General features: G+C 42.6%; 2 protein-coding genes across 2 annotated transcripts; one reads left to right on the forward strand and one right to left on the reverse strand.

Annotated features, from left to right (window-relative positions):
• The first annotated feature begins 197 nt into the window (after window positions 1-197).
• Window positions 198-10,477, forward strand: etfdh (electron transfer flavoprotein dehydrogenase). Its single transcript, XM_076287618.1, has 13 exons — window positions 198-438; window positions 1,484-1,639; window positions 1,891-2,120; window positions 2,496-2,577; window positions 3,089-3,207; window positions 3,324-3,401; window positions 3,805-3,951; window positions 4,178-4,318; window positions 6,078-6,221; window positions 6,606-6,774; window positions 8,185-8,367; window positions 9,222-9,443; window positions 9,979-10,477. Exons 1-13 carry the CDS (start codon window positions 408-410, stop codon window positions 10,140-10,142), a joined length of 1,866 nt encoding a protein of 621 aa, XP_076143733.1. The 5' UTR covers window positions 198-407; the 3' UTR covers window positions 10,143-10,477.
• A 290-nt stretch (window positions 10,478-10,767) lies between these two features.
• Window positions 10,768-19,518, reverse strand: ppid (peptidylprolyl isomerase D). The gene is made up of 10 exons (XM_076287619.1): window positions 19,359-19,518; window positions 18,758-18,898; window positions 18,348-18,454; window positions 15,379-15,567; window positions 13,833-13,955; window positions 13,496-13,602; window positions 13,017-13,161; window positions 11,761-11,847; window positions 11,527-11,569; window positions 10,768-11,294 (listed from the first exon to the last, which is right to left on the reverse strand). Exons 1-10 carry the CDS (start codon window positions 19,441-19,443, stop codon window positions 11,206-11,208), a joined length of 1,116 nt encoding a protein of 371 aa, XP_076143734.1. The 5' UTR covers window positions 19,444-19,518; the 3' UTR covers window positions 10,768-11,205.
• Between the last annotated feature and the right edge of the window lie 2,633 nt (window positions 19,519-22,151).

Consider the following 22,151-nt stretch of genomic DNA (forward strand, 5'->3'; position numbering starts at 1 on the left):
AATATATTAGGCTATTCATGGTGATAAATTAAATGGTTGTTGTTGGTGTTTGCTTCTTTGGCTAGTTGTTTAGTAACTCGAACTGAAGTCCAAATCAGTAACAAATCAGGATATCCAGCAGAATGGATTATAGTCTATTTTATGTTATACAGATTTACAGTTTTGCGCATGTCTGGTTACGTCCACTCATGTTACAAAACCATAACACACCCCTGCGCAGTTTGCAACGCAAGCGCTTTACCCTCTCAACTGATATGGTTATGAGACGAATTTTGTAAGGGTTCCACGGGGAAATTTGTTGTTCTGAGCACCTTCCAAACAGTCTGCAGACTGGGCACTGAACTGTGTACATATCATAAGACTAAAAGAGAGGATAGTTATCTGTTAGCTAGAGGACTATTCACTCGATGTTTCCAGCCAGCCGGTATTCACTTCAAGGTAATGACAGCCTTTTGCGATTTAACATCTCCCTGGTTAGCAAGCTAACGTTAGTCATAAGTGAGGTGTTTGCTTTCGACCTCTGAGGTAAACATTAACAAAATGTCAGTCCGTTGCTATGAACAATTATCTGTTAATTCACGCTATGTGTTCCGCCACTGAAGTACATGGACGTTTCTTTTAAAGGGTAGCTAACCTTTAGTTAGCGAACTAACGTTAGCATGCTGCGGATTTTACCATAACATTCACTTAGCTTAGCCCACCAGCTAGCTGCGAAAGTAGGGTAAAGTTCACTGGGAAATATAGGTCATTCATTCGAAATTAGCAGGTATTGCAACGATGTGGTCGAATTGTCAAACAGTCATCATTACTGAAATGCTGCTCAACGACCTTTCAGGCTAAGTTACAGAATCTAGGAAATAAAACATTCAGATTAGAATCTAGTAACCTCAAAGTAGCAGCAGAGTGTTGGTGTACTTTTATGACAAACTGTCTGGACGAAAAACACGAGTTGACCGATTCAATAACCTCGAGCTCTGGCTAACGTAAGTTAGCAGCTAGCCTTCTGCAGTCCATTCATAATATTCGGCAGTGTCTGTGAAGGGTTAGTGTAACAGTAAATTATGTCCTTCTAGATTATGTACAAGGAGCTTTAGTAGGTCAAGTTAACAAAACCCTAAGGTCTTTTAAGCAGGCAGTGTTTCCATGTGATTGAAACATTAATGAATTGTTAAAGTCACTGTTAAAATAATTGCTCAAGTTAACATTAACGCGTAACGTTATTTTGTCGCTTGCTTCATGCTGTTGAACATAACGTTACCCAATAGCAATTACTAGCCCAGGTTATCAAAAGTTGTTCCAGGGTACTTGTTGAACTTAACGTTATGCCTTAGGTCGTTAACATTAAATCATATTGTCAACAGAATCTACAGTGCATGTTTAATAACGTAAGAATTTGAGTTGTGCCATATTGCCATGGCAAATAGCCCAAATCGCCCTTCTTGCTACTGCCAGCCTAATCTGGAATCCGCTTGTTTTGTTTCAGCCCGACGGTGTGTGCGGGCTTTGAAAACCCTTCAGAGTCGTGAACATGTGTTATCGCAAGTGTACACAGCGCGATGGTGCAGCTCGGACCTGTCTACTCCCAAAATCACCTCACACTACACAGTTTACCCGCGGGAGAAGGACCCGCGATGGGAAGGTAGGTGCTGTCTATACCGGCTAAAACCCACTCTCCTTATGTGACTGCCCACATGTAAAGACCAGGCACACATGCCATTGTTACATGACCCCCCCTATCAATATGTAACCTCTCACTTATCAAAGGCACTCCTCAAATCCATACACATGTAATCTCCTTCATTTTATCAGCCATGATTATGGGACATGAGTCATCATTGCTACTGTAGTTGTATTGTAAAACTTACACCAACTTGGGCTGACTCTTTGCAGGCGTGGACATGGAACGCTTTGCAGACGAGGCAGACGTGGTGATCGTGGGAGGCGGCCCGGCGGGGTTGTCAGCCGCCATCAGACTGAAGCAGTTGGCCAATGAGCAGGAGAAGGAGCTGCGTGTGTGTCTGGTGGAGAAGGCCTCGCAAATCGGGGCGCACACACTCTCCGGAGCGTGTTTAGAACCCAGCGCGCTCACCGAGCTCTTGCCTGACTGGAAGGAGCGAGGGGTAAAAACACACACAAGCCAATTTAGACTTAAACATCCAAAATCCATCTAGTGCACACTTAACATACTCGGACATCTGTATGCCCATCGAGACGAGGGCACACTCCGCGATACTCTGAACAAAGTATACTTTTGCTGCAGTATGGGATTAAACTAGTTTTGAATCAGCACAATCAGCTGTAGCAAGTTATGATCTGTCTACTAGTGAATGCAGTAGATGTTTGATCATCATTAGTATCATCAATATTCATTCACATCTCTGCCAGGTTACATTTTATTCATGTTCTCCTTTCCCTCAGTAAAATGTTGAAATGTAGCAGTATATTCATACTTCATACATACATGGGGTGTGTGCGCGCATGTGTGTGTGTTTTAGGCCCCTCTGAACACCCCAGTGACTGAAGACAAGTTTGCCATTTTAACAGAGAAATACAGAATACCTGTTCCCATCCTGCCAGGTATGCCTACTAGAGCATGCTACACAGCCTGAGCTTGCACACACACACACACACACACACTCACTCTCACTCTCACACACGCTCACACACACACACACAATCATACACACACACACACACACACTCACACTCACTCACTCTCACTCTCACACACACAATCATATCATATCATATCATACACTCACACACACACACAGTCTTCGTTAATGAGGTTGGCTTACTAAGATTAGTAAGATTCCCCATTTCAGAAATAACATACAGCATTGCAATGCACAACTGCAGTACTAACAGGATTTCACTGGGAACTGGAGTTTACTGGGAACTCACAACCTGTTCCTTCTATCAAATAAATTATATGAACTGCATTTATATAGCACTTTTCTACTCCTCTGAGCACTTAAAGCGCTTTACAGAGTAATGTCTCACAGCCACCCATTTGCATACACACACACACACATACAGACACATAGAACTAGATCTCAGTTTTCACAGTGGTTACTTCTGCCCCCAGGCCTGCCCATGAATAACCATGGCAACTACATTGTGCGTCTGGGGCACTTTGTGCGATGGCTGGGGGAACAGGCAGAGGAGCTGGGGGTGGAGCTGTATCCTGGATACGCCGCTTCTGAGGTCAGAGGACACTGGCATGAAAGTTCACTCATATCGCATATCGCTGTCTTTTGCTATATTATGGTCTTGTTTGGTTGGTGCAATCATGTTTTTGTTTGTTCTATTTTTAATGGCAGGTTTTGTTTCATGAGGATGGAAGTGTGAAGGGAATAGCAACAAATGATGTGGGCATTGCGAAAGACGGTTCACCAAAGGTGCGTATACAAGAGGATTGATTCATATAGTTAGTGTGTGTGTGTGCGTGTGCACAGGTTTTTTTTTAAAAGTTAAAACAAATTCAATTGTTTTGCTTCCAGGCTGCTCTGTGATGAGAGGTGTGACTGATCCCTCCCATAACATGCCAATGTCTGATAGAGTAATGTAATGCAGGTCCATAACATGCCAATTTCTGATAGAGTTGTCTGATAGAGTAATGCAGGTCCATGTGGCACAAACACCCAGAAAGTGCCTGCTTGAGAGGGGTACGGAAACTAGAGAATCGGGTTGAATTGCCTCCATCAATCTCAGATGTAAAACCTACATTGACAGCTCTTGTTTTTTTCTGTCTGAAAGTTACATCTTGTCGTCTTGTTTCCTTCGGTTTTCTCCGATCTTCAGGATATATTTGAGAGAGGCATGGAGCTGCATGCCAAGGTCACTATCTTCGGCGAGGGTTGCCATGGACACCTCGCCAAGCAGCTGTATAAACACTTCAACCTGCGGGAAAACTGCGAGCCACAGACCTACGCCATTGGACTCAAAGAGGTGCCCACCACTTTCTCCTTTAACTCCCCCTCAGGCACTCATGGAAATAGATAATATTGAAATAAATGAGCAATGGTACACATTACATGCTTGTCTCCAGAGCACCCATTTCCTTTATAGAGGTGTGTTGTCACCCCTCCCTTGAAGCCCAAACTGAAATGTCACATGATTTAATTCCCATTACAACATAATTGTATCTGAGAGGTTGTTGTGTGGTCTGCTGCAGGTGTGGACGATAGATGAGAAAAAATGGCGTCCTGGGCGTGTGGAGCACACCGTCGGCTGGCCGCTAAACAGGAACACGTACGGGGGCTCCTTCCTGTACCACCTCAACGAGGGAGAGCCGCTGGTCGCACTTGGGTTTGTGGTGAGCATCTCACACACACACACACACACACACACACACACACACACACTTATTAATACAGAGGCTCCTTGCTCTACCACCTCAAAGAGGGGAAGTCCTCAGTCCTACCAGGCTCTGTGGTGAGCATCCAGGGAACCTTACTTTTATACAAAAGGATACCCTTGTAGGTCTTGTAGCACCCTAGTCAGAGTGTGGCAGACAACTTATGTTCATATGAGGACATGCAGACATCCTGGTGTACATTTACATTTAGCGATTTAGCACTTTCATATGTCAGTTATATTACACGGGCCATTCTCCCCAGAGCAACTCGGGGGTTAAGTGCCTTGCTCAAGGGCACAATGGTGGAGGCTGTTGAACCCACAGCTTTTCAGGCTACTGCATGCTGGCCCAGCTCCTTAGCCACTACGCTACCAGCACCCTACACACACACACACCTGCATGCCAGTCCAGCTCCTTAATCACTACTCTACCAGCACCCTACACACACACACACACACACACCTGCATGCTAGTCCAGCTCCTTATTCACTACGCTACCAGCACCCTGCACTAGAGGGTGACACGGGAAGCAATTTTCACTCCCGTCCCATCCCGAGCCCGCACAAATACTCCCGTCATATCCCGATCACGTGACAGCCCCCCCAAAAAAATTCTGTCCCGCAAAATCCCGAGAGAAAGACTCCCGAATCCCGTCCCGCTCCCTATGTTGATGTCTAAAGTCATCCGACTGTTAGGCTACAGTAGCGTGCGGTGACCATACATTTTGGTAGGGCAGAAAGCCTTGTCTAACTTTTCTTTAATAGCCGATCATTTTGGGCTATATTAAAATTACATATTTTACAGTACTTTGCTGTAGGCTATGCTTAAATCATTTCATAGTTAGATCTCATCCCATCAGTTAAGTTTGCACCGTTCTCATCACGTTAAACCAGCGAAGCATAGCAACGTTGCTATGAGTAAACAAAACAATTTTTTGTGTTCCGCCAGGGTTATGCGATAAATATATTGAGGAATGCGATCGTCAAGGTGTCATGCCCCAACATTGCATGACACATTAAACTCAACGAGAATCGCTTTCCCGGACAGCTCGTGCAATTGAATAGAGTTGTCCTTTGCTGATACTTTCGCCTGTAACTGTTTCTTTGCATCCATTTTGCCTTAGGGCCTATCGCTGAAGCTGATTGATTGTGAACAGGGCAGCTGCTTGTCTTGCTCTGATAGGCTACCAATCAACAACAAACGTATTGTGGGTTGTAATTGGTTCTCTTTTCTAAAACGAAATGCCTCACGTCTTTGGGCGCACTCACTGCATTGCAGCGTCATTTTTTAAGTTAATAATCTCTGGCTTCCCGCCAGCTCCCGTTTATTATTTCCTGTCCCGTCCCAATCACGTTACCAACAGTGAAATTTACTCCCGTACTGCGGGAAACCCGCGGGAATACCGTGACCCGCGGGAGTCCCGAAAAATTGTCACCCTCTACCCTGCACGCACGCACACACACACACAGGTGATGTATTAATCTATGGTTATGCACACTCTCATACCCACAAAAGACCCTTCCTTTTGCCATTTCAAAGAGGGACATCAGTGCTAAGGAAGATTGATTAGGTTGGGGTGACATTAACTTTTGAGAAAATTTCAGGTTTTCTCCATCACATACACAAATTATCAATTATCTCAGATAAATTATTTACTTATAGAAAGACATTCACTTTTTTTCTGTGCGTGTGTGTGTGCGTGCATGCGTGTGTGTAGGTAGGACTGGACTACACAAACCCCTACCTGAGCCCTTTCCGAGAGTTTCAGCGGTGGAAGCACCATCCATCTGTAGCTCCAACACTGGAGGGGGGAACTCGCATCGCTTACGGAGCCAGGGCCCTCAACGAGGGAGGCATGCAGGTGTGTGTATGGGGTGCTTTGATCCATTCTATGGAACAGAATGTTTTTTAGAAAAAGTTCTGAGGGCAAATTTGACGAAAAGTCTGTAAACTTGCTTTCCCCCATGATTTTGTGTGCTGATTTTAGATATTTTGTTTACCAAACAAGATTTTGCATTTTTAACCTGTTAATTATCATCGTAACAAAGGCTTCCATTTTATGACCCTGCAGGTAAATAGTGTAATATCTCCTTGAACCGTAATGTTTATGTGGCATTCCTTCGTATATCAAGTGAAATCATACTAAATGTCTGTTTGGACTGGCAACTGTAGATGTCTTTATCTCTCTCCCTCCAATTCTCATTCATCCTATCTTCCCTCACTTCTCTCCTCTCTCGTCCTGCAGTCCCTGCCTAAGCTGACGTTCCCTGGAGGGCTTCTGATTGGCTGCAGCCCTGGCTTCATGAACGTTCCCAAGATCAAAGGCACACACACTGCCATGAAGAGCGGCATGCTGGCAGCAGAGACCATCTTTGCCAAGATCACCGACGAGAGCCTGGAATCCAAAACTGCAGGTGAGAAGACTCCACCATACACACATACACACTCACACTCTCACACACACACAGCTGTCTGACTCGCAGGTGATCTGTATATGATCTATATACATACTAGTGTCATTTGGATTCTTTTGAGTGTTTTAGAAAAAAATCTTTAAGCCTAGACAGACAAAATGTTTTGTATTTCTATTGTACAAAAACTGGAGTGAAATTAAAACCTTCCTCAGTTTCTATATAATGTGACATATGTGACTCTGACATATTATGTGTGAGGTCCTCAAATCTGTTTTCTCACAGTCACGCCACAAATGATTACACATTCCTCAGACCAAAAAAGGACCCCTGTCCCTGGCATGACCAAAAACGCCCCCTGTCCCTGGCATGAGCATTGACACCAAACACCACCAGAGAGGCTCAGTTGGGACCAGTCCGACAAGTTCAAACATCACAGAATGGCAGGAAGGTTGAGTGGCGAACAACAGAGACATACAGAGAAGCACAGTTGTTGTCTGTGGATTCATTTGTTTGAGTTTGTTAGATATTTGACCCTCACTGAAGCAGATGCAGGCTACAGCAGACCACCAATGTCTGACCCTACCATGACCCTACCATGACCCTGCCATGACCCTATCTAAAGCGGTCCTCCACATATAGGTACCGACATGAAGGCGTGATCACTCCCCACGCACATCAGCACCAGCAGTTTAACAGAAAATCAAAAAAGCAGTGGATTTTACTGAGCATTCAATAAGCAGTGGATTTTACTGAGCATTCAATAAGCAGTGGATTTTACTGAGCTCCCCTGACAAAAATAGAACTGAATCATAGTGGACACAGCAGACAGAATGAGTATCACGCCAGTGCAGAGAAAGCATCTGGGTCTTCTCCAGCTCTTTTGCTGCCCATGGCCTTCTCCACCTGTGTGTGCGTCTGTGTGTGTGTGTGTGTGTGTGTGTGTGTGTGTGTGTGTGTGTCTGTACACGGCATGTCTACCATCTTGGTGTTGACAAGTGGATCAGGATGAAGCATGAGAGGCAGGCTGTGATAGATGCCTGACAAATTAATCACACACACACAAGCTATAAATGTGTGTCCTCAGCAGTTTCATAGTGGAGCTGGTTGAAAGCTGGACGAAGGTTACCTCGTCTCAACTCGTCCTCAACGAGGACTCTCGTCTGTGGGCTGTGGCACAGTCTGGTAGTTGACCTTTAAACTGCTGTGTGTTTGAGTTGGCATCAGCCGCCCTCATCAGTAGAAGGTTCTTATCTCCCTCCCCACCCACTATTACACACGAGTCGAAAAAAAAAGAAACTTCATGCTGAAAAACATCCTGCTTTTATCATCATTCATTTCAGGTAGGAAATGAATGAAAAAAAAAAAAGTTATGTTGGATTCTATTCTGAAATCTGCCTTTTCCCCTCATAGGTGTTCATGTACCTGAATATGCGGAAAGCCTGAAGAACTCGTGGGTCTGGAAGGAGCTCCAGGCTGTCAGGAACATCCGTCCCTCCTTCCACAACTACTTTGGCCTCTATGGAGGGATAGTGTACACCGGAGTCTTCTACTGGATCTTCCGCGGGAAGGAGCCCTGGACGCTTAAACATGCAGGTGAGACCTGGGCTGAAGCACCCTGCAGGTGAAATGAGAAGTCGTCACTCACTGATACACATTTACTCACATTTGCTTTTTATACTTATATATGGGCCACTTCACCGAATTTGTGCAAATTGCAGTCCCGAACCAAAAACTAATTTTAGGTTTGAAGATCATATTTGACTAAAAATAATGACAAAAAGTTGTTAAAATGTAATTCTTTTTTGTTGACTAAATTAGACTAAAACTATGAAGAATTCAATGACTATAAACGAATAAGTATTTTCAAGGCTAAGACTAAGGCGGGGATCACACTGGAAATAACGAAGCGGCAGCGGTAAGCGTAACACAACGCTCAGACCATAATAAGTTCTATCTCGTTCCTAAGTAACACAAACAGTTTGCCTAAACTGACAATTGAATACTCTTGCGTTGTGCTTTGAAAGTTGAAACAAGTTCAACGCTAGCGTTTTGGTTGCGCTGCCACCGGTCCGCTGCCTAACCGTAGAGAACAATAGGAAACCTCAGCTTGCCGCTGACCATTGTGATCCCCGCCTAAATCTAAATGCTGATCTGTGGGAACCCTGTTTATTAAATGACGTGTCAGACCTAGCAGGTTAATATTCCACAGACTGAGCGCATGCAGTTAGGCTTTGGGTTTGGGCACTTTCACAACACCTGACCTCACAAATTACATCTCACAACACCTTCTGACCTCACAAATTACAACTAAGACTCACCACGGAGAGTGTAGGGCTCCACTAGTAAAGGGTGCTTTATTGTAAATGAAACTCCCAGCAATGTGTGCTTTATTCATTATACACTCTTTCTCTTCTCTCTCTCTCACACACACACACACACTCACACAGGTCTCGACAGTGCGCAGTTGAAGCCAGCTCACCAGTGCACCCCCATTGAGTACCCCAAACCGGATGGGAAGATCAGCTTTGACCTGCTGTCGTCAGTGGCGCTGAGCGGGACCAATCACGAGGGAGATCAGCCACCTCACCTCACACTCATGAACGACAGCGTGCCTGTGGCCCAAAACCTCGCCATCTACGACGGACCAGAGCAGAGGTTCTGCCCAGCAGGTACACACACACACACACACACATACATGTGCACGCACGCATGCAAACACATACACGCGCACAGGCAGTCTGGATGGATGGTTGGTTAGCAACACTTATTTCTGTGGTGTGGCAAACTCAAAACCTATTATTTATTTTGGGTTTACAGCGCATTAAAATAGGTTGTAATTTCCACCCAGACATCTAATTTAAGAAACCTTCAGATTATTTGCATTATTCAGTTTGTGAGATTAATAGTTATGATACTTTTTACTGTTTAAATGACAAGTACATTAAAATGACCCAGTGTGCTGTTTTGACCGCAGGTATGTTTCAAAGTTATTGTAAGAGTTGCTAAGGTCCCAAATGTGATGTTCATATGATTGCGCTGAATACTGTGTTGTTAAAGTGGTAATGAGTTTGGATAAAGGGAAATGAAGGGCATTTTACATGTTCCTTTCTTTCCTTCCTTCCTTTAAGCCTCTTTCCTAGGGTTAGGGTTCCTGTGTGTGTGTGTGTGTGTGTGTTAAATAGTGAGTTAACTGTCCACACACAGGTGTGTACGAGTACGTTCCCTTGGAGACGGGCGAGGGCATGAGGCTCCAGATCAATGCCCAGAACTGCGTCCACTGCAAGACCTGCGACATCAAGGACCCCAGCCAGAACATCAACTGGGTGGTACCAGAGGGTGGTGGCGGACCGGCCTATAACGGCATGTGATTGGCCTTCTCTCGTCTCTTTCCATGTTTTTTTTTTCTTCTATGCAGGAATACGAAGAGGCATCTAGTTTTTATTATCTGAGGGGGCCTTAATACACATATACGCACAGAATACACACCCTCTGTATGCTTACAGAGTGACAGTCAAGGCTTATGGTTTTAGGAGTCCTGATGAGGCTTTTTGAACTTTTTCCCTATGTGCCTAGAGATGTACTTGAAGCGAGGGGTTCCGACGTGTCTGTGGGCATTGAGCCAGTTTACGTGGCTTTGATGTGGAGGTGATAACTTTCATTAAATTATGTGGAAACACACAGCTTCAAGAAGAGGAAAGATTTATACACGTTGTATTTGTATGATTTTGCAGAGACTGACTGGCCCAAAGAAAGTATTTTTTGTTTGTTGGTTGTTTTTTTAACAGGTGAACTGTAATCTCCAGCCTACTGTTGAGATTGGGTTGGAAAAGGGTCAAATTCCGCTGCTAGTGTTAGCCTGTTAGCATTACTGCAGCTCTGTGACAGATGAACTCTGTTCTGTACATAGACAAAGATTGTCAGTTAATGGTAGAAAATAAACATTTTCTACCAAACATGTTGAGTGGCCTGAAAATATGCACACACACACACAGATGAAGAAAAAGGGGTTTCACATGAAATGTGCATCACATTTTATTGTGGTATTTTTTTTCTTTCTTTTTTAACAAAGGTCAACGATGGTATTCTGGCAAGCAAGTAAACACAAACTGTTAATTTCAGTGACACGCAACCCCAACCAAAATACGATTTCAAATAAAATAAATACATGAATGCACTTAAGGCCCGAGTTGTTCTGAGGGGGTGTGTGTGCACTCCGTACAAAGCAGCAGTCTTTACTCACACCGTTAGCCTGACTTGATGTTCATGTGTCAGACATGTTGGGTTAGCAGAGCACAGAGCTGAACTCCTCTTCATGTTTGAATTACACACCACCATACTCTTAACGTACGCTAACCGGTTACAGAAACTCATGAACAAGGTTCGGTTCAAGTCTTAGAGGATGAGATGTTGGAGTGACGAGCTTTCCCGGTCTCATGCAAACATCTTGGCGAACATCTTCTTCTCTTTGTCCTTCTCCTCCTTCACTCTCTGCTTGACGCGCTGCATCTCGTTGGCGATGGCTGTCGAGGAAAAGACTAGTCAAAGACTGTGCTTGAACTTCACTGGGCCGGTCGGGTGGAAACCTCGTATCTCCAAATCCATTAGTGTTCAGGAAATTGAAAAAAACTTCTATTGCGAAAATATTTCAACAACAAATATGGAGTTGCGAGGTTTCCACCTGACAGCAGCGATAAATAAAATGTAATAGTGCTGTTCTGTGTGGCTCTTTTACACTGATGAACGACCACTTACCTTTGTCATTGGGAGCAATTTCCTGTGCTTTTTTCAGATCAGTCTATGATTGGAAGAAAAAGGAGAATGCGTCAGGAGAGAGAAGCCCACTGTGTGCACACAGACTTTGGAATTACTGTCTAGTTTTGTTAAATTCAACACACATTTCTATGACCCCCACAGCCACAAACAGGCAGAACGAAGGGCTTTGTGTGTACATAAGGACACATTTATGTGTGTTGTGTGTGTGTTTACCATGGCGTTGTTAAACTCCTTCAGGCCCTGCCAGGCTTGCGCCCTCCTGAACAGAGCTTTAGTGTTGGTCTCATCCATCTCCAGAACCTGAGGATAACAGTACATATATACACACAACCCAGAACCTGAGGATAACACAGTGTGTATATGTGTGTGTGTGTATATGTATGTATGTATAAGGTAACTGCAATTTAGTATGGATCAGAATACAGTTTATAGGCTCCTAATACACTGTCTTAATGTGTGCCTTATAGCAACAGAATAGTAACATCTTAAGATAATGCATTAGAAGGCTATAAAGTTTCTATTTTGATCCATACAATATATCAATAACCTAATCAAGGCCCACTAGTTGCACTTATCAAAGATTTACAAATTGTTTATTAATAAAGACCTAATAAATGTGTAAATCACACTTAAAGAGGCCCTATGCAACAATTTTAGCAAAAATGACCTTAATTATGCAGGTTGAGAGTCGTTCTGATGGTTCTACAACACTTTTTGGGTCGTTTGGTGGGTGCTTCGTCTCCCCCTAGTGCTTCTCCGCGGAAAAACCGAATATGCAACTTTCTGGTCACGGTCGGAACACATCCGGATGTAACTCGGCGGAAATACTCGAAAATGTAGTCAGATTTAGTCAGATTGTAGTTTCTAAGAAGACTGCAAAACGGACTCCGACTTGGCTTTGTTGCTGTTGAAATTGTAAGTAGCCTACCTTTGGGTGAACTTCGTTTTTGTAATGTGATTTTTGCTCGACCGTTTTATTGTGAGCCCTATGTGTTTAGCTTGGTTTATTGATGCTAGCTCGCTAGCTATTGGGGGTTTAGCGTAGCAGTCAATTGCTACCGAAGCTGCAGGGGGAGCTATGTCGTGAATAATGCGAGCCCAAATCAGGCGAAAACCCAGAAACAGCGAAGGAATAACCAGACCTGCATAGGGCTTCTTTAATGGAGACCTTAATTGAGCACTATAATATAACAATAATTCTTTACATGTTGGCGGCATCCATCAGTCCCTATGCACACAGGCTATACAAGACTGCGTCAGTGGAAATATACATTTTAAGTGTTGACTCATGGTTGTGCAATATGAGGTTATATTTAGCCCGTCTGGCTGGGAATAGTTACTACACTTGCAAGGAGCCAGTGCCTTTTTTTTTTTACCCACTGACCTAAATAAGAAAAGGACACCATTTTGAACCGGTGCTCTCATACATCAACCATTTTGGGTCTAGGGTTTTGTGTTGCCTGCCCTACCTCATTGCAGTTGTCTATGGCATCCTGCCACAGCTGCAGCTTGAGCTGGCAGGCCGCGGTGTTGAGCATGCAGCTCAGGGCTGTGGGCCTCAGCTTCTTCTGGACGCTCTCGTCCTCCATCGCCTCACCACACACCTCCAAGTACCTGCAGCAGAAACGGCACAGGTTCTCATTAATCATCAACACATGTTGTGATGGAAACAGTGAGCTTTTGAATGTGCCCTTTTACTTGTGTGTGACTTACACCAACTGTAAGACATTTATACGGTAATAAATAAGTCACCTGGGCATTTCAGGTGAAGCCTGACACCTCCCCTCCGAGAATGTTAATATCAGCGTTATCGGCGTTCAGGTAGCATAAGTTATTGTATAAGTAAATGCATGTTTAGGTAGTGTAAGTTATCGTATAAGTTAATGCACGTTCAAGGTACAATGCCTAGATAGAGGCAAAGAGGAAGGCACTGCTCGTGGTGCTTCACCTGAGAGCTTTGAAGTACTTCCCGATGGCAGACTGCCAGTTCTGGTTTTTGAAGAAGTTGTTTCCGATGTTTTTCACGTCTTCAGCCACCACAAGGACTTTGTCAACCTTAATTGCAAAACAAAATGACATTCCTCCCTGACACTTGAAAAACTACAGTTCATTTTTAAGGGTAGCTACCATTGCTTGCACGATATTGGGAAATGACTGTCAAAATGTTTACAAACTGAATAACTATATTTCCAAGCTGTGGTGAAATCGTAAATTCCATAACAGTATGTCATCCATTGTTTAAGAAGTTCAGCATGAGAAAAAGTAAGAGAAAAAACGGCACCTACATCTTTAAAGTCCACATCGGAATCTTCTGGAAAGTCTGGGTGGGCATCCCCTGACCCGTCGTTAGGAGGGACTCCCCAGTCATCCCCCGCTTTGTGCTCCCCACACTCAGCAATAACGCAGGGCTGCGGGGCAGGAGGGGACACAGACCGACTCTCGTTACTCCGGATCACACACACATCAGTATCAGAGGGGCGCTCAAATTTAGCCGAACGTTCGCGGATGTTTGCAAACAGTTTTGTGTTTGACTTAGTTAGTTTTCCGCGAACGTTTGCAGGAGGTAGTTCTCCATGAACATGCCGGGAGCTGGACGGAAGGTTAGCTTTCAGATTGAATGTTTGGGCTACGCAAAATATACTGCTCACTTATTACACTTACAGTTTTCCACAATTGTTAAAACACATTTTTTGAAACCTTCCACCCCTTTCTCCATTCTCAAACTACATTCACAGAATGTCTGACAGTTCTTGCAAAATAAAATACTCGCCTCAAAAGGTTTACTTGTGCTCAGAACCAAACAGTGTTAGAGTACCGATCCAGTGTATGATTAAAGTGTTCCCTTAATTTTTTTGAGCAGTATAGTTCAAATTTATCTGGTCAGAGAAGACGTGTTTGCTGCAAATGTTTGCCTCTGTTCAAGGAATTTGAATGCCCGTCAGCCACCAAATCTCAATACATCAGACCCCAGAAACGATATTAACATCATCAGACAGACGTCAGCATCTACTCACAATGATAGCCATACAAACCGACAGACGAGACCTGAACACTTCATTACAAACACATACACTTGCAGCAAAATATCAGCATCAGCGCACACAGACACACACAATCAATATTAGCACCTCATTACAGACACACATCAAAAATCACGTCACAGAAATAAACATCAGCATAATCCCACGTTATCAAACTATTGGACACAACCACACAGACACAGAAAACACTATCTCACGAAAAACACAGTGATGCTGGCATGACAACAGATTGTTTTTCCCTCATTTCCCTTTGCCATTCATGACATGGTACAGTGTTTATTCTAGATCTTTTTAGCAACGGGGACAGGCCAGTCCGCAACCTCCACACAACCCCCACTAACATATATGACAACAATAATTTTGTGGAATAAAACAGGACAGGTCGTAGTAACCTGATTAGTATTGGTGTTAATTGGTAAACTGCGATGTGAGCGCCAGTCAGCAGAGGGCATAAGACAACATATAACATCTAAGTAATCTGAATTCTGAATCTGTATCTCTATATCTATTTATTTCATATTATTTTATCTATTGTATTTTAATGTGCCTGCCTCTTCCTCTACTATGCAGTATAACTTAATCTGTGGCCAGGTAATCTCGGCTTCATTGTAAATGAGGGCTTCTCTCAATGAACTTTCTGAGAATTAAATAAAGGTATACTACTAATACTAACACATTACTACTACTATTATGAAACACATTACTACTCCTAACACTGATAACACAAATTACTAATCTTGCTTATGTGTAGGCTGCACACCTGACAGGTGTCCATATACTCGAGTCTCACCTTGACAGGTGCGTCCTCTACGGTGTCCATTCCCTCCAGCATCTTCACTACCCCCATGCCTTTCAACACCTGGCCGAACACCACATGCTTTCCGTCCAGGTGCGGCGTGGCAACCGTTGTGATGAAGAACTGGGAGCCGTTGGTGTTGGGACCAGCGTTAGCCATGCTGAGAAGCGCGGGCTTGTCATGCTGAAGGAGAGATCAGGCCGAGGCCACTCGTTAGTTCAGAATCCTCTAGCACAGCGGTTCCCAAACTTTTCCCCCCGCGTACCACCGCCTACATTCCGACTCGGCTCGCGTACCCCCACCATCCGACACATAAACACATAAAAACATAACGCATTCTATAACCCCCCCCTCCCCGCGTTGACAATATTTGTCCGTTTCCTGGTTTTAGGTGCGTGCATTTGGTCAGTTAAAAAGTTATGAAAAGTAGCCTGCATAGTAGCCTAACTACATCCACATACAATATCTTATAATAGGCCTACAACAACGCCTGACAAGGATGTATTCGTTTGGACAACATTAGGCTATACAGCCTAGAAAGGATAAACTTAGGCTACCTTTAGTTTGTTAAATGTAAAGCCTAGCTTAATGTTACCTTTCTTGCCCATCTGAAATAACTCCTAGCTTTGCTCCTTCCCTCCTTTCTGTTTTTGTTGTTTTCAAAAACCTGTTATATCCGCGAAACTTTCCCCCCACCGACCACGGACCATCCAACGCATTCAAAAGTAACGCATTCTATTAGCTATTCCAGGCGTCATGTTTAATAAGCTGCCCTTTTTTTGATGAACACATACAGAGTTTATAAATGATATCCTTTAATTTCATGTTTCCATATCATTATGACCTGATTCGAAATTATGTATTTATTCATTAATTAATTACAAAAGATTTAAAATTTTCATTTTACACCTGTCCGCCATAGCCCTTTTCATCTCGCGTACCCCCTAGCAGCAGCTCGCGTACCACCGGGGGTACGCGTACCACAGTTTGGGAATCCCTGCTCTAGCAGGTTTGTTCAGATCAGAAACCTTCACACAGTATGTCTGCGTAAGAAGTCCACTTGGAGACAGTTGCTTGGGCACAATACAGTCTGATGCAATAACTCTATTTCTCTAACAATTCGTTTTGTGTAGACCAGTCATTCCCAAACTGTGGTCCGCGGACCACTAGTGGTCCGTGAGGGTACTGCAGGTGGTCCGTGGAAAAGCAAAATAAAATATAAAATAATATTTTTTTAAACCTTTATTATACCAGGAAATGCTAACATATATTCTAAGAATATGTATATTCATATCAAATTTAAATGTAAATTAAATAGTAGTTATTGTGTGATTATTGTGTGACTAAAAGGCTAGTGGCGCTAGGCTGTGACGTTCAAGTGCAGTGCCGCTAAGCGCTAACGGTTAGAAGAACTGGTTAGAACCACAACATGGATCGGTGGGTGGCAACAGGTTCTCTGAAGAGAAAAGAGGCAGATGTCTAGTTCTACTAATAATGAGGAGATTGACAGTGAGTCGGGCCAGATTCCTCATAAAGGTACAAGAAAAGGAGGGTGAAAAGAAAACTTATTCTCTTTCTCTGTTTCTCTCGCCCCCTTCTCTATCTCTCTCTCGCTCTCAGACAGACAGATGTTCTTATTACTGTAACGTTATACATTTAATAATATATTGTTAAGAAAATACGTTGTTGAAATGAACTTGATTATGCCATCGGGCGATTGAGTAAATAAATAAATGAAATACGTGGCAGCCGTTGTGTGCAGTAAACTTTCTTTTAACAAGCCTGTTGTATCCGCCCTTTTATGAGTGTCAATTAATAGCCTATTAATTTCTATACAAACCAAGACGGCTTCCTAAAGAAACGCAAACACCCACCCCATAAGTGTATTTAAATTAGCTATGTACAGTGACTCGAAGAGTCAAAACCGCTTGGAGCTCCAGTGGAATTTCACGACAAGAATTCAAACTCCGAGCACGGTTCCAATTTCTTGGGCAGTAAAAGCTCACGCTAAGAACCAACCCAGATTTTGTTTAAATCTACACACTTCATATTATGGCTACTGAAAAATAAAATGTAAGGTTAATTTATCAAATGCTATTTTGAAGTATTAAAAAACTTTTTTTTTTTAGACATATTGGTGCTTTTACGATAGCCTACTGATGTGATGCCCAGTTATAGGCCTAGTTTTAGTGCTAGTAGGCCTATTAAGAGGTGCAGATTAATTCAGGTAGGGCTGTGTATAGACATTTTATTAAGGGTATTATGAGGTGGTCCGCGGAAATTCTTCATTACAAATAGTGGTCCACACACACAAAAAGTTTGAAAACCCCTGGTGTAGACAATCGAGAAAAAAAAACTCATCTAAAGACAAATGAAGTTCTCACATAGCCTGAGAAACTTTATGGATCACAGTGCAATATTTCTGTCTTAACTGGCTTGCATCAATTATTGCTACAGTGGAAGCGTTAGTTTAATTAATTTCTATATAATTTTGCCCTATTTCTAAACTATGCTTTATCAACCTCTGACATAATTTTTATACAGTAGTGTAGGTCACAGGATACGTTTTTATGCTAGCATCAGTTAGCATGAAGGGGTTTAAAAAGAAGAAATCACTGTGGCAGCAGACTAGTCTGTGTAAACACAGCAATTATTCATTATTTCATTATTAATCATTATTTTTTTCATGAATGCATGCTTACAGTCTGCAATTAATGTGGCAATGATTTGAGTATTAATTTCATTAGATTTTTAATGAAACAAATAACGAAATTAAAAAGGCCTGGTCCTTTTAGATCTTTTTGTAGATCTGCCAATCTTCAGATCAGCTGCCTAGGAAACTTTGTATGACAACATACAGTGCAGGACATCTTCATAACGCCCATTTCTATCTAATCGCAATTCAAGAGACAGGCCTGCTGTCCAGCGTAATCTGTTTGAGAGTTTGAGAGGAGTCTCTTCACCTGATAATGGAAATTTTCATCCTCGAACTTCTCTCCATAGATGCTTTCCCCGCCAGTCCCGTTCTGGTTGGAGAAGTCTCCACCCTGGATCATAAACTTCTTAATGACTATAAGAGGATGCAGAGATGGACATTTAGTGAGTTTGTGGATGTAACACATCATTCACGCTGGGCTTGGCTGAGCCAGTGAATAGTATCTCAACTCGGAGTGTTAATGATTGAACACGGGGTTTATACAACAGGGTTTACAACAGATGCTTCAAAAGTCAGCAGCGTTGGTCCGGTATTGATTCATCGGATGGTAGATCAATGTTCCAAGTAGCTTACTTCCAATGATAAGTATAAAAGAAGCCAAAGACGTTGCTACGTGTAGTTAATCTTGTATGGTTGCTTTATCAATTATATACTCACTCCGGTGAAACGGGCATCCTTTGAAATGCAGAGGCTTCCCTGTGCTTTGGCCAGTGCCCTTCTCGCCAGTACAGAGCGCACGGAAATTCTCGGCAGTCTTCGGAACGACGTCGGCGAAGACCTCGAACACGACTCTACCAACTACACAAATGAATTAAATTAATAACAGAATTTCTATTAACCCTTTCCCCCGGTGTAGTGTGATGTACCAACACTCTTGTAGATGTTATGTCAACATGTCTAAAGTTAGGCAACACTACATAATCAGAAGACTTAAGTCCAATGCACGTGGTTCACATAAAGAATGAAATCAATCGTTAGCTCTGCTAACTACGTTAGCTAATAGCTAGCTGGTAGCAAGACGAGTTACATGATATATGCACGTTATATGTGGCTATACGTAAGAATATCAAAACAATTGTGTCCTGGTCATTATACACATAGACTGCAAATGAATACAACAAGTTAGCTTAACATTACAAGCTCAACCAGAATGCCGCTAGCTTGGCTATTGCTAAACAGAAATAGCTGTCTACTGTTAGCGATTAACAAGCTAGAGGCGTAATGTAACATTACGCGCTTTATTGCATAAATTCCTGACCTCTTTCACCACCGATATCTACATCAAAGAAAACCCGAGGGTTGTCTGGGTTCGAAGGCTTGTTAACGGGTGATGGGTTTGACATTGTTATTGGTTTATCTGAAACGATGGACGGAGCCTTGCCAGGAATCCACAAACCGGCGTGAATGCAGGTGGTGTGTCTTCCACTTGGATAGTTTCTGGAACTTTACTGGCAAACATTGATGTGTATGTTCCGCCACCTATAGGACTGGAGGTAGACACATTTCCTCACGCTGTTCACGCATACTTCTTTCTTTCTCACTCAGTGTTCAATTCAAGTGAGCTTTGGCATGACAAATATTTTTGCCTAACCAAAGCAGACCATTTAAACAGATATTTCAGAACACAAATAGTTAAATGGAATGCACCTAAGAATAAACTGATGGTTTCTTTGGTGAAATTATTGAATTTCCCCTAGGGATCAATAAAGTAGCCTATCTATCCATCTATCTATCTATCTATCTATCTAAATGTAGGCAAGGTCAAAATGAGGCACCACAGTCAACTCAAACTTGCATACTGTAATTTACTTTACCATGCAACTGGTAGGCTTACTACTATGATACTAAGATAGGTTCAAATGTGTATTTTTTAGGGCTGTCAAAATAACTGATTAATTTCGATTAATTAATTTGAGAAAAAATAACTGAAAAAAATTAGTGCAGATTAATCGATTCCTTATGACCTTTGACCCGAGCCGTTCTATCAGTAAAAATTAGACTGTAAAATAAAGGAGAGAGAAGAAAACATGCTGCCTGGATCATTGATTGGAACATTTACTTTTAAAAAATGCCCTGATGGCAGGGCCGTAGTCACCTAGACAATATTCAGATGTGACCAAAATGTCCCCCCCAATATTCGGACATAGAAAAATAAATAAAGAAAAAAACGCTATAGGCTACTACAGGAAACCAACAAGTCCCACCATCTGAAATGCAATCAAACGTAAATAACGCACAAATTAGTGACCTATTGATGGTTTCAGAGAGTAGCCTACACTGTGAGTGGTTTGTCCTGGAGGTTTTGCGTTTATCGTTTGAGGTGTGCTATCAAAAGCTTCCTGCACCCTATGGTGCGGGCTGTCAACAATATCGCAAAAGATACCGGTACAATTGTCACAAAACTTGTTGAAAAGGTGTAGCACTGTCTAAGGAAACCCCATTCATTTTTGAAGCTGATCAGACTCAAAGGGAACTTTGAAGCATTTTCCATATTGTAGCCTATTTTCTTGCAATTATAGCGAAAGTGAAACGTAGTGTCCTTTTATTTGAATTTGTGCGTGCCTGTGTCATTCATTTCTTTCACATGTCTTACAACATAAATAATGCATTCATATGTCAGAAATGAACAGGTTTATAAGCCTCTTAGAAATGGTTGTTGCATCTTGCATGTTACATTTAGATGCGCACTCAATCACGCATCCATGCAGGCAAAACGTAGCATTAAATTGTGGCGACGGCACAAAAGTTGAAAAAACTTTTACAATGGCGGTGATAGCCTACAGTTAATGTGAATCGCGGACAATAACCAAAGAAAGGAATTTCCTCCTCCATTCACCAAATAAAGGATGTGTTTCTACATGTTAACACAAAACATAATTTCTGTCAGAAACCAGCCTATAATGCATAGGGTAACTTGAGGTGAGTCAGACAGAAGAGGGACCTGTCTTAGTAGCCTATCTTGAATCCCAACCCTTTCAAACCTTAAAATTGTGTGATTAGCCGCCAGAATAATAAAATCAAAATACAAAATATGATTGGGCTATAGGTCCAAACCTATGAGTAAGCATTCAGTGTAATATAGAGGTTATCAAAGATACTCTAGTTTGTATTTTCTTTTAAAATATACATTTTGGAGACAAATGGAGTGATACCATAGGTCTATATCCAGGGATGGATTATTGAATGGACCTACTGCATGGGCCCAAAAGCTTATAGGGGCCCTGAAGCCTAAGAAGGTGTGAAGTTGCTTCTCCGCCCTTCTCTTCTATTTCCACAAATCTCACAAGTCGTCATAATATAAAGGGTCAATTTTTTTTGAAGTCTTCAGGGGAAGTATGCCCCCGGGCCCCCCTATCTTAACAGGGGAGGGTTTTTTGCATCTATGCCCAGGGGTTCATAATCCATCCGTGCCTATGTCTGTAAAAAGTTTGGTATATCCTAATTGACTGACTTAACTAATGACTTGTTTGTGATTTTAATAATATTTTTGCATTATTATTATTATTTCCCTGTCAATTTGATCATTGGTATTGATGGCCTGCAGCGAAGGTTTCCCCATTGGATAGACAAGTCCTATTTTTTCTGGCCTACTCTAGCCTCTTCAGTATGACTAATCTCATGCAGCATACATAGGGGGAAATGGATGGAGGGAAACCACAGTGTTAGGTTGTACTTTGTGGGGAGACTGCAGATGAGCTTTACATAGAAGATATGGATCTCCTCTCCGATGGTGGCATTACTGTAGATGGTGTGTGACACAGAGTGGTCCGCACAATGCAGTTTTGCCAAATTTCCGTGGAGTTTTAGACTGAATCAGTACTCCATGTTTTGGGCTCTTTCAATCTCCAGAAGAGTCTGCCTTGATGTTCTTGGCTGGAGCAGTTGAGTGTGGTGCTGTTGTGGTGCAATGGCACCTCTACAGTGCATGATGGGTCCTCCACCACTGTATCAGAGACCTCTACAGGTTTTGAGTGGGAGGTCCACTTCAGTTCTGTTCTCCTGCAGAGGTCATTTAGATCTGCCAGTCTGATGAATCACCTGTCTGTGTACC

Source organism: Alosa pseudoharengus, unplaced genomic scaffold (genome assembly GCF_046254945.1).
Source record: "Alosa pseudoharengus isolate Yale_2024_CS ecotype anadromous, Long Island Sound unplaced genomic scaffold, YU_APseudo_1.1 YU_APseudo_1.1_scf_16, whole genome shotgun sequence".
NCBI lineage: Eukaryota > Metazoa > Chordata > Actinopteri > Clupeiformes > Clupeidae > Alosa > Alosa pseudoharengus.

Bases quoted from the DNA above. Each gene is read 5' to 3' on its own strand.
- ppid (XM_076287619.1), bottom strand. From the start codon at position 19,443: ATGTCAAACCCATCACCCGTTAACAAGCCTTCGAACCCAGACAACCCT. The intron at 18,455-18,757 runs GTGAGTATATAA...ATCCTCTTATAG, and splicing joins AGGATGCCCGTTTCACCGGA to TCATTAAGAAGTTTATGATC. The intron at 13,956-15,378 runs GTGAGACTCGAG...CCTGCCCCGCAG, and splicing joins TAGAGGACGCACCTGTCAAG to CCCTGCGTTATTGCTGAGTG.
- etfdh (XM_076287618.1), top strand. From the start codon at position 408: ATGTTTCCAGCCAGCCGGTATTCACTTCAAG. The intron at 1,640-1,890 runs GTAGGTGCTGTC...GACTCTTTGCAG, and splicing joins GAAGGACCCGCGATGGGAAG to GCGTGGACATGGAACGCTTT. The intron at 4,319-6,077 runs GTGAGCATCTCA...GCGTGTGTGTAG, and splicing joins TGGTCGCACTTGGGTTTGTG to GTAGGACTGGACTACACAAA.